At 46.5% G+C, this 13104-nt stretch overlaps 1 protein-coding gene across 7 annotated transcripts in view; it reads right to left on the minus strand.

Moving 5' to 3' along the window:
* The window catches only part of MEGF11 (multiple EGF like domains 11), a 361126-nt gene that overhangs the window by 129239 nt on the left and 218783 nt on the right, over positions 1-13104 (minus strand). For all 7 annotated transcript variants that reach the window (XM_082198340.1, XM_082198338.1, XM_082198337.1 and 4 more), the window contains 2 exons: positions 2723-2969; positions 1633-1753 (listed from right to left, as the gene is read on the minus strand). In XM_082198340.1, coding sequence (XP_082054466.1) covers positions 1633-1753; positions 2723-2969 — 368 coding nt within the window. The remainder of the gene's footprint in view (positions 1-1632; positions 1754-2722; positions 2970-13104) is intronic.

Raw genomic sequence — 13104 nt, forward strand, 5'->3', positions numbered from 1 at the left:
TCATGGTATTAACCAGGAAGGATCCCCAGAGTCTGTCTGACACCCCTTCCCCTGCCTTTCCTTTCTCTGCCCAATTCCAGCAGCGGGACTTGCCAACAGGCTAATTGTCAAATGATGGAATGATGCCAGGGAACGGAGCGCAGCTGAATGAAGCCTTGGCAAATCCAGAGGGAGTTAATTATCACATTATTGATACAGATTTAGATTTGGAAAAGGGGGAGAGAAAAAAAGAGCACAGCCTTTCCCCACCCCCCTCCCTTGACACACAGAATTAAAGGTGCGAGTAATAATGCGCTGCCTCGAAGCCAATCCCCGGCAGCCCCTCTTAACACAAGTAAAATTATGCCAGAAATGAGCAAGATTATGCGAGCGGGAGGGAAAGAATTGCATTGACCTCTGTAGCAGACCTCCCTCTGACACAGTGCAAACACTCCCCAGAGTCTCTGAGTTGCAGCATTCATGCCTTCCCTTTCTGTGACTTTGGATGCCTCTTGTTCTCATCCATCTCGTTTGAATCTTGCTCTTCCTCCCGGGAGCTCATTGATGGCCTAAGAGCCTCCACCCCACACTGACCACGTTTTATGCACAGACCACATTTTATAGTTAGGCCAAGAGATTATGGGCTGTGGCAGGATCACCTGGGGAGCTTCATGGCTGAGGGCAAATGGAAGCCAGATCTCCCTGAAAAAGAGCCACATGCTTCATCTCATTGTTAGGCTCAGGTAGAAGCAAAAGGTGTGATTAGTTTATCTTTCTCATAAATCATAGAATGACAAAATTGTAGAGTTGGATCGAAAGGGTCAAACTTCAAACCCCTGCAATGACATGGAACTCAGCCCCAACTATTGATGATGATGATGACGATGATGATGATGATACAGTGGTACCTCGGGTTACAGATGCTTCAGTTTACATATGCTTCAGGTTACAGACTCTGCTAACCTAGAAATATTACCTTGGGTTAAGAACTTTGCTTCAGGATGAGAACAGAAATTGTGCTCCAGTGGCGCGGCAGCAGCAGCAGCAGGAGGCCCCATTAGCTAAAGTGGTGCTTCAGGTTAAGAACAGTTTCAGGTTAAGTACAGACCTCTGGAATGAATTAAGTACTTAACCTGAGGTACCACTGTAATAGTTGTTAGAAGGCCCCTTTTCCCTTCAGAGAGCGACATTTCCCAGCATACTCTGGGAAATACAGTCTTTTAAGCCACTCAGGGAATTGCAGTTCTATGAGGGCAACAGGGGCCTCCTAACAACTCTCAGCACCCTTAACAAACTACAGCTCCCAGGATTCTTTGGGGGAAGCCATGACTGTTAAAGTGGCATCATGCTGCTTTAAATGTATGGTGTGGATGCAGCCTCAGCTCACGCTAGCCACTCAGCGCATCTCTTGAGCCTCACTGTCAGTTCAGTGAGTCTGGTGCTCATCCTGGAAAACAGTCCAACAGATCCCTGGGGAGCACTGCCTATTCAAATATGAGACTGGATGCCATATTTTAAAAGGCACTTACTGAATCTGTCTTGTGCAAATGGCTTGGAGAGGCGTTATGCAAAGCTTAACCCAACCGACATTTATGTGCGCTAAAGTATGTTCTAAGGGGTGCATGACTGCAGCTGTAGTCCAGTGTTACATACCATCCATCCTGGGGGACAGGCACACTCTCCAGTGACGTGGTGGCAGGTCCCCCCATTCTGGCATGGGCACCGCTGCTCACACTGCGCTCCATGGCTGCCGGGAGGACAATGCTCTTCGCAGCTTCACAGGTGTTGTCGGAAGCGAGGAGAGACGGACACCAAAATGAAACACAAAACAGACACGGAAACAATTTACATCAGGAAGCTACAAGAGGGCAGACCACTACAGGGCTGTTGCAGGAGCGCCTACACAAATAATCAAACACTCAGCAAATTCCAATCAACGGCATCAATGGTAAAATGTTGCTATCCAATATTTATTGCTCCAAACAACATTGCTTTTGTTTCAGATCCTTTATTCATTTTAAGAGCCCTTCACTCAGAAAGATAACCTCTGGTTCATGGGAGCTAAAAGTATTTCCACAAGGGGAAGATTCAGTTGTATACTTGGCAAGCGGTATGGCAAGCTAGGTGGAAGTTATGTGCTAAACTCCCCAAACTCAACAAACATTTGCAATACAGCATGATCCCCTCTTACGCAAGGTTTGGTTCGAAGGGTTCCCACGTATACATGAAAATCGTGCATGCCACACAGATGGTGTGGAGGGAAACATGTTCACTAGGTGATGGTGAGCTTTGCTTCCTCGGTGGGTCAAAAGTTGCACAGGGCTTCTCTCCAAAAGAAGGAATCCTAACTGGGCACATTTCAGACAACTGTGGCACTGATATTTAAAGAACTATGATGCCCCTTCAAACAGTCATGGCTTCCCACAAACAATTCTGGGAGTTGTAGTTTGCCAAGGGTGCAGAGAGTTGCTAGGAGGCCCCTCTTCTCCTCACAGAACTACAATTCCCAAAGTTCCCTGCAAAGAGGGGTCAATGGTTTGACTACTCTCCGAACTGTAGCTCTGGGAGGGGGAACAGAGGCTTCCTAACAACTCTCAAACTACAGCTCCCAGAATTCCTTGGGACAAGCCGTGGCTGCTTAAAGTGGCATCATAGTGCTTCAAATGTACAGTGTGAACGTGGTCCTAAGAGAAAGCAACTGCCGCAAAGCCCGCATGTAAAAGGTACCCAGCACTCAACTTACAAGACACCTGTGTATCCAGGAGCACAGTGGCACTCCCCAGTCTTATGGTCACAGGTGGCCCCATTGTGACACTGGCACTTCAGCTGGCAGCCTTTGCCGTAACTTCCTGGGTCGCACAAGTCCTCGCAGCGCCATCCTTTGTATCCAGTCGCACAGACGCAGGCGCCAGTGATGGGATTGCAAAGCGCTTCGTTCTGGCACTGGCAGCGGTTGCTGCAGTGAGGACCCCAATGGTCACTATCACAGCCTAGAATCAGAAGGAGAAGGAGAAGCACATGCTCATTTAGCTGAAGAACACATCACATTAGTGGCACTTCACGTGATCCCTTGGAAGGTTAGGAACAGAAGAAAAGTTGAAGCACTCCCCACATCAAACACACACATACACATATGTAGAAATTATAGCCGAAATTCTTCAGAAGGTATTTCCTGAGCTTTTTAGCTGTTGTAAGAAAAGGTTTTTTGGCTGTCTTTTATGGTTGTTTTTCACTATTATAAGCTGTATTTTTTTTAAAAAAAATGTTATGTTGCAAATCACTGGGGAAATACTCTAGATGGGTATCTGCATACATTTAGTAAATAGCATGCATATTTCCCCACCTCTCTCAACCTTCCTTTGCAGAATTTCATCTTCATTTTCTCCACTATTCCTTTTCTCTTTTTTTGTAGTGCTCCCACCCACACAAACGGCTTGGAATGATGGCAGGTTTGGCATATCCTTTAAAAACAAGACATGGTGTGCTCCCTTGCCAGACTCTCCCTGTGGGACTGGTGCACTTGGAGACACAGGCTTTTCTTAAATGGCATGGGTCTGTTGCAAACAGCAAATGTAGTGCTGAGTTGTTGGTGATGGGCTGAAGGTCATGCACCCTGGCTCCTCCTCCTCCTCTACCTCCAGCCCCCCCCCTTCTAGATGGTCAATGTCTTTCCCTGTTCCTGGGGAATATCTCCACTCCATGGATGGGGCAGGACATGGAGTCAGTGGCCCTGTCCATCTCCCTTCCCCAGTCTCTAAAGGCAAGGGAGTGGGGGCCCTCCCTCGCAGGCTGTTCCCCACCAAAGGCATCCTTTGTGCCCCCTCCTTTTCTTCCTCATCATCTGAGAGTGGCTGCCACCCCAGCACTGTGCCAGTCAGGATTGAGGGTCTCATCTCTCTCTCTCTCTCTCTCTCTCTCTCTCTCTCTCTCTCACACACACACACACACACACACACACACGCTCCTCAAAGGGAGAAAATATATTGAAAAGCTGACAGAGAATGATAGGCACTCGGGTATGTCTAAAGTAGGCCTTTAGATCATGGACTGGGGCTGTGTTGGCAGAGAGGATAGGGCACTCCAATCTCTGACTGGCTCTCAGGGCGATCGTGTCCCCTGGATTTACAGCAACAGAAAAAAAAGGAACAAGTCCTGGCAATACACCCACTACATCATGCATTGTTTTTACTGCATAGTAAACAGGGATGGATTTATCTCTTTTCCCTATGGAAGGGGATACAGGGAAGAGAGAGAGAGGAACTGTTGTCTCTGCCAATTTCAGACACTCTCTCTCAAAAATAGACTTGTCTCTTGAACAGGGCTTGGTATGCAGCCAGGTTGACCAGGACTCTTGTCCCCTAGGCCTGTTTTTGCCAGGAACAAGTCTGTTTCCCCCTCTCATAATGTTAGAACTCATGGACATCCAATGAACCTGAATGTTGGAAGATTTAGGACAGATAAAATTACTGTATTTTTCGCTCTATAAGACGCACTTTCCCCCTCCTAAAAAGTAAGGGGAAATGTGTGTGCATCTTATGGAGCGAATGTAGGCGGGAGGCTCTGCTCAGCGCTCCCTTTAAAGAGCGCGCAGAGTGTGCGCGCGGCTATTTGGGGCTTTTCCCCGAGGAGGAAGAAGGGCAGTGCGCTCTGTAAAGAGAGTGTGGCTCTTGGGGGAGCCTTAGCCGTGCTCAGCCTCTCCTGGGCAAGGGGACCCTTCATCCGCTGCCCGGGAGAGGCTGCACACAGCTAAGCCAGAAGCCAGGACAGCCAGCGGGATCGCTGCGCAGCGATCCTGCTTGCTGTCCTGGCTTCCGGGATTCAGAATATTTTTTTTCTTGTTTTCCTCTTCCAAAAACTAGGTGCGTCTTATGGTCTGGTGTGCCTTATAGAGCGAAAAATACAGTAAGTATTTATTCACACAGCGCATAGTCAAACCATACAACTCACTTACCCAGGAGACAACTGTCTTCCCCAGGAGACAGCGATGGCCACCGACTTGGATGGCTTTAAAAGGGGATTAGCCAGATTCATGGAGAAAGTAATCAATGGTTACTAGCCACAAGGGCTATGCTCTGCCTCCACAATTGGAGGCAGCAATGCTTCTGAATTTATGGAGGAGGAGAGAGTGCTCTTGTGCTTGGGTCCTGCTAGAAGGTTTCCCATTGGGGCATCTGGCTGACCACGGTGAGAACAGGATTCTGGACTAAATGAGTCATTGCCCTAATCCAGCAGGCTCTTCTTATGTTAGGGCTGGGCATAGAAAACAGCAGTAAGGGAGGTGATGCCTCTGAGCATAAACAAAGTGACTTGCCAGGGAATGACCACAAGCAGCCACAGGCTCCCAGGAAATCTTGAGTCTCAACATTTCTGCATTTAGAAACTAAACATTGGTGCCGGACTCCTTGTCCAGACATCTGGACAAATCTTTCAATCAGTTGAGTTAACCCAGCGAGATAGCATCATTAGCACTCTTAAAAGAAAAGAAAAAACACATCACCAGAATTCTTCCCCCAGAGACCATGTAAATAAGGAAGCAGCATTCACTACAGCAAAACCAAATCTGAGTATCTTTAAAGGCTCTGGCTTAATTTGACCTTATTTCAGGGTCTCTCTCCCTCTCTGCACGTGACAAAATCCATACTCTTTATATGATGTGTCAGGGGAGCATTATAAATATTCCATCAAAGGTAAAGAGAAGGAAGGGAGAATTCTTGGCTCAACCTGAAAGCCAAGAGAGCCAAATCCTCTCCTCCTTTTGCACCACAAGGCACCCTGGAGCTGCCCAATTTATTTCTAATTTACATCCAGATGAGCAGGAGGTAGAAAGGAGAGGATTCGGCCAGAATAATAAACCATTCCAGAACATTTGGAACATGCATTTTTTAGCATTTAAATAAAATACTAATCTTGTAAGGAAGGGAGATAATGAATTGAACGGAGGAAGTTGAACCGGAGAAGAGGAGATGCCAGGAGCAGAGCACTTGGGGACAGCCATCATATCTCTCTCTTTGAGGAAGAGCTGCAGCTCGGTGGAAGAACACCCACTTTGTCTGCAGAAAGTCCTGGGTTCAATCCCAGACAGCATTTCCAGGTACAACTGGAGAGACCCCTGGAAACCCTGAGGAGCTGCTGTCAGTCAGTGCAGACACTACTGAGTGGTTTTGACTCTGTAAAAGGCAGCTCCCCGCCCTCTGTATTAAAAGCAAACACCTAATAAAGTTACAGAGTACAAGATGCTGAAGTCTTGTCCAACTATGAAAACCAGGCCTACTCTTTCTTCCTATTCTAAATTTCACTCTTAGCATAGGAACAAAGAAAGCTACTCTATAACAATCCAGACTATCAGTCCATCTAGTGTTGTCTACACTGACTGGCAGTGGCTGTCCTAAGAAGTGGTCTCTCCCAGTTCTACCTGGAGTTGCTGGGAATTGAACTGTGACCTTCTGCACTCAGAGCATGTACTCTTATCCCTGAACTATGGCTCTTACCCCAAACAAACAGGAAACACATTGAACAAATTTGTAAAAGATGCTTTCATTCCGGATTGCCCTGAACGAGCCATGAGTGTGTCTTCCAACTCTTCTAGGAACACAGGAATGTGCCTTACACTGAGTCAGGCCACTGGTCCATCCAGTTAAGTATTGCCTGGACTAGCTGACAGAAGCTCCCAGGGTTTCAGCCAGTCTCTCACAGCCCTACTTGGAGCTGCTGGTGTTAAGTTGTGGGTGAACATATCAGACGACACAGCGATTTTTCAAACCGCTCTTGTTTATTCACAGGCCAGGACAGAACTGAACTGAAGGGTTCAGTCAGCCTGCTTATATAGAGCTCCAGTACAATGTAACTGTAACAATTTTCTAAAACTATCCAATCACTGAACGTCACTTTTGATCCCTTATTTGCATAACTATCTACAGTATCCCCCTGCTGGCCCAGGGTGAGAACTTCAGTACATACCAGCTGGGGCCTTGGGCATTTCTGCATGCAATCTGCCACTCAGCAATGGCCCTTCCTTATCTCACAAGGCAACAATTGCTCCCTGGGCCACCCCCTTTGCTGAGTGCAGAGGAAAAGCACTGCAAGGAGCGTTCTGCCACCGCCACCACCTCCACAACCAATGCTGAAATGGGGTCGTAAGAGAGGCATTTCAAAACTTGAAACAATTATTCCGATGGTGTTTTTTTCACATTTGCTTTCTGTAATGCCTGGCTCCCCTGTTGGGAGTTCACACCCGTGAGAACAGCATTTGCACAAAGCACGTGCGGCTAGCACTGAACCTGCAAAACACAACGTGGGGAATGAGAAGCTTCCTCCCGCCACCCCTATCACATGTGGGAAGCATCTGTCAACATTTCAACTCCCACGTTAGAGCAAGACAGCATAGCAGCTTCAGTTGCATGGCGGGGTGACGTTGGCTGCGGTCCACTTCACAGCCACAGTTCAGCTTGGCTCAATTGAACACTGTTGGCAAGAGAAACACAGGACAGGGGACTGCTTAAACAAGTTGCAATAACAAGAGGCTGAGAAACCCACTTCCATGCAGGCTGTTCCGCCCACTCCTCTGTGGGCTCCAGCCAAGTCTATGAAATGACTTGTTCCCTTCATAAGATGCATCAAAATCACACCAGTTACTTTTTTTGGTTGGAGCAATGCACTGGTTATCTTTATGCAGCTGAAACTCAGCCCCCAAAGCTTATCATGATAAAACAGCAACAACACAACTGCTTATTCAAACAAGCTTTCCACATGAATCATAGACTTGCAGAGTTGGAAGGGTCCCAAATGGTCTTCAAGCCCTTCCAATGAGCCTGATGTGCCTCCTCAGTATCTTCTCAAGAGTCCCAGAATTATGGCAAAATGTACAAATTATGGTCAATCAACTTTTTCTGTTGAGGCCCACGTGCCCCTGGGGATAATCTGTTGGGAGCCAGATGTCAGAGATGGGCAGGGCTAGAGCCACCTCCATCTCTCTCTTGAGGTCATCACAACCCCACATTCTCTTTCTCTCTTAAGGTCATCATCACCCACCCACACTCTCTGAATCATATTTGCACACACCATCCATCCATCCATCCATCCATCCATCCAATGAATGTCTACAAGGTACTCTCAAATATTTATCCCACAGGAAGTTGCAATCCCAAAAACTGTAGGACACCAGGTTACAACATAGGAGTCTGCCCTTCACAGGGTAGACAATTGGTCCATCTAGCACTATACTGCTGACACTGACAGGCAGTGTGTTTCTGATGTGGGACATCCAGACATCTCCTACCTGGAGATGCTGGGAACTGAACCTGGGACCATCCATATGCAAAGCAGATACTCTTATGTTGAGCTATGTCCTTATGAAGGTGATTCACATGGAAGATGGTGCAAGCTTGTTTTCTGCCACTCCAGACGAGAGGACCCAATCCAAGGGCCTCAAGTTACAAGAAAAGAGATTCTGGCTCCACATTAGGAAGAACTTTCTGACAGTCACAGCAGTTTGACAGTGGAACCGACTCCCTTGGAAGGTGCTGGACTCTTCTACATGGGAGGTTTTTAAGCAGAGGTTGGGTGACCATCTGTCAGGGATTCTTTAGCTGTGATTCTTGCACTGCAGAGGGTTGGACTAGATGACCCTTGGGGTCTCATTCAACTCTACACTTCTATGATTCCAGCTTATTAACTCCCCATTCTAAGTTTGCCCCTCTCCTTGGGTGCTGGAGACCCAAACGGTTCTTCTCTATATAATGAAAGTAAGCAGAACCAGCTACCATACTCCTCTGAGAGTATGTTGGGATTATTTGCCCTCTCTTTTGGAGTTCTTTCCTTGGGCTTATAAGAAGTAAACAAGGTAATGGGCGGGGGGGGGGAGAGAGGAAATCATCAGCATTTGCCAGTTCCTTGCAAAAAGATAGATGATCACACAGCAGAGGAAGTTAATGCCATCTTCATTTTTCTAAAGAGACACAAGGATGTCCTTGGATCCTTGAGGGAACGATCCCACTGATTGTATCACAGCCAGGCAGTCTCTATCTGATAACACACATGGCTAATACAGTCACGATTTAATCTTGAAGAGCCATCTCATTAGCCACCAACTCTACTGAATGCAGTTGCTTAATTCAATTGTGGAACATCCAAAACCTCACAGTTCCTTTTCTTTTCTGTGCCATTTGGAAGAGGCTTCTCTCTGACAAAGGTCTGTCCTGCAGCGTTCCCTTTAAAATAATGTTCTAGCCAACTCCCCTCAGCGGCATTAATTTTTGTTCTTGGTCTAATAATGCAAATGGCAAAAAAAAAAGTTTAAAAAATTGAAGGGTTTTTTGTGTGTGTGCCTCTAATTGATAGAAACAAATTTTGGGGACGCATGCAGATCCCGCTGGCCAATTCTCGAAAAGAACTTGTCATAGGAGACACATAAAAGATGAGCAAAAAAACCCAGTGATGGAAAGAAAATGACCGAAACACATCAAACAGGTTTCTTTAAAAAGATATTTTTTAATCAGTGGCCACTTTGAGCATTATGGTGGGGAAAGGAATATCTGAAATCCCTACCTCTCTTTTAAAAGCTTTCTATGACTTTTGTAGACATTACTGCCCTGCTGAACGAGTTTCCAGTTGCTTATCCAGCGGATTACTTCAAAGGCTGCCCCCCTCCCATCTCATACTGCGGCTCCTGGAGGGTATCTATTCCCAACCCCAATTCAGAAGGCAATTGCCCCACATCCAGCCTCCACAAAATGACTTGCAGGGCGAGCTTTGCTCTGGGCTGTGGAGAGGGATATATCCTGCTGAGGATCAAGGGGGCTGTTAATTTCAAACGGATCCTCGAGGTCAGCTGAGGTGAACAAACTCACACGAAGAACAGGAAACATGGAGGATAATTGTATTGTGAATTTCCAGTATTGCTTTCCAGTACTGGAGGCAGTAAGTCTCCAAATACCTGTTGCCAGGAATCACAAGTGGAGAGGGAGAGAGTGTGCTTTCGTACTCAGGTCCTTCTTGCAGGACTCCTGAAAACATCTGGTTGGCTGCTGGATTAATGGGGCCTTTGATCTGATTCTGCAGACCAATTCTTAAGGCCCTATTTGAAGGAGATGCTTCTCTACAACTGCAAAATCCACTTGAGTGCAGAGGGGTAGCTGTTACGCATTTCCATGGCTTTAAAAGAGGACCACACACACCCCGAGCTAGAGGCCATGTGTCTCTGAATATCAGTTGCTGAGAATCACAAGTGGGGAGCATGCTCGTCCTGCTTGCGAGCTTCTCATAGGTATCTGGTTGGCTACTGTGAGAACAGAAGCCTTTGCCTCATAACCCAGCGGCAGAATACATGCTTAGCACGCAGAAGGATCCAGGTTCAACTCCACAAATCTCCAAGACAGGCTGAGAATGTACCCTGCCTGAAACCCTGAAGAGCCACTCCCAATACAGTGGTACCTCAGGTTAAGAACTTGATTCGTTCTGGAGGTCCATTCTTAACCTGAAACTGTTCTTAACCTGAGGTCCCACTTTAGCTAATGGGGCCTCCTGCTGCTGCTGCTGCTGCTGCTGCGCCGCCATGCGATTTCTGTTCTCATCCTGAAGCAAAGTTCTTAACCCGAGGTACTATTTCTGGGTTAGCGGAGTCTGTAACCTGAAGTGTCTGTAACCTGAAGCACATGTAACCTGGGAGTACTGGGCTACATGGACCACTAGTCTAACTCAAATAAGGCAGCTTCATATGTTCCTAATAGTTTGTGAAAATCTTTTTTTTTAAAAACAAAAAACCCAGAATGAGGTGTCAGGTAGCTGAAAGCAACTCCCATGGCCAGCTGCCCAGGAACCTACAAAGACAAGGAAGTTTCTTACCACCAGCTTTTTATTCAGCATTTACAGGGAGAGGCTTTGGAACACAGCCTCTTGGATAATGGCGTTGCTCCATGTGAGTCTCCACCTGCTCCCTCTCTCCCTTCATGTGTCATCCCTATGGGTGCTGACAAGCGCCCTCTGCCTTTAAGCTCTTTGCTCTCCTACTTCCAAGGCTCACCGGGTTGGGGCGGGTCTGGAATGCTTTCTAAAGACACTGTGTCCATCAGCTGTTGCCTCCCTGGTGCTTCCTCTTCCTCCTCCCATTATTTTGCAACTATTCCCCTCACCCGCCTCTGAGCTGTGACCTTCCCTGTTGTAATTCTGAGCTGTCTTCCTCTTCTCTGGAAGGGTCAGGCTGGGGAGGCAGTCTCCACCATTCCTCCTCTGCCCAGTCCCTGACATCAGGCCACCAACAGGCATGCCCATCATCAGCGGAAAATGTAGTGGCACCTGAAGGGGGTTGGGCTCATAAAATAATAACATCATCATCATCATTATCATTATCAAGAGGAGCCCCTCTTTTGCTAGTCTGTTTCATGAATGCTTCTTGGTGCTTTTTGAGCATTGTCTTAGTAGTGAAGCAATAAAACTGCTCGCACATTTGCAAAGCTAAGCAGAGTCTGGTATTGTTTCAAACTGGACGGGGGCCTGCATGTTGAAATTCTTGCATTGCAGGAGATTAGAGTAGATGACTCTCAGGGTCCCTTCAACGCTACAATTCTACAATTTCCATGAATCAGATCACTGACTCATTGTATAGACTAATATTATCAACAGTTTTCTGGATTCTCATTCAAGTATCCTTCCCATCTCTTCTACCTAAGAACTTCAACTGGTGCAGCCAGAGCTGAACGCAGGGCTTTCTGCATGGGTGATGCTCTACCATGGAACTACATGGACTGGATAAGGGACAATAAACTGTGTTTGATCCTAGGAAGATGAAGGCTCTTCATCAATTTCCCAAACATGGTTACCATGTTTGGGAAATTGGCAGATTACCTGTTCAGGATGGGGTTGCATGCCATCTGAAGCCCTTGCACTCCATCAATGGAGGCCTTTCTTTGTGTTCCTTCTCCATGAGCGGTCCAGAGGGCGGAAACACAAGAGCAGGGCTTTTCAGTGGTGGCTCCGTGTTTGTGGAATGCTCTCCCCAGGGAGACTCACTTGGGGCCTTCATTACATACCTTTAGATGCCAGACAAAAACATTTCTCTTCAATCAGGCAGCATACAAAAACACATTATTTTAGGGGAAACTGCTTTGCAGAAATGACTATATGAAGCAAAATTGCACACAAAAATGAGTACGTAAATTCGTTCTAAAAGTCTGAAAAATTGTTAGGGTGACTTTTGAGAACTCAAAAACTGATGTGAAAGTATGGAGAAATGAAATCAAGATTTGGAGGAGGATGAGAAACTGAGAGAAACCAAAATTGGCAGAGGCACCCATCCCTAAGGAACCACAACCTCAGCTAAAAAACAGCTGGAGCTGGTGGAGGAAGAACACAGGGTCTTCATTTCATGGATCCTAAGGCTAAATTATCCTCCCTCCCCCACTCCCTACCCACTGCCACCCCAGATTGGAAATATAAAACAATTAGGTTCTCTAAAAATTTCAGAAGCGGATGAACGAAGGAACAGTCCCATTTTTGTCTTTGAAATGTAGCTCCCTTTCATTTTCTCAAAACACTTCAAAGACTTGTTTCCAGATATCTACATGTATCTCCTTGCTGCTCTCTTTTCTTCTTGGTGCATTTAAACCTTCTGATGTCCTTTTAATATTTGGAAAAGGAGTGCAGGACGCTTTAAATGCTCTGTTCCTTTTCTCAGCCAATACACCATTAGTATTCACACACACTTTTTGTAAAAAAAAAAAGAGGAAAACCTCACACGTGTAAGAAAAATGGGATGACTTCTTTTCAAAAAGCCACAAGCTAGTTAACAGGCTAGAAGGGAGGTGATGGTAATAATAATAATAATAATAATAATAATAATAATAATAATAATAATGCTGCATCCATTTCCTTCTACTGCTAGATTCTGCCCACGTAGGATAGAACTGCTTGCAAGATCAGGTAGAGGAGCATTTAGGCAGGGACAGCTCTACCACTGGGTAAAGTGAGGCAGCTGCCTCAGGCAGCAGTCATAGCTCCTTAGCTGGACACTCCCATCTGCTGGAGGACAGAGCTGGGCATATTACCCAGCTGTGTCTTCACGTCTGCTGCCACAGGTGCAGTGGAGGACACCAGAGTTCAGGTAACTGGTGTCCATTGGGACAAGGTGAGTGT

This window comes from Podarcis vaucheri (genome assembly GCF_965113315.1).
Source record: "Podarcis vaucheri genome assembly, chromosome: 14".
NCBI lineage: Eukaryota > Metazoa > Chordata > Lepidosauria > Squamata > Lacertidae > Podarcis > Podarcis vaucheri.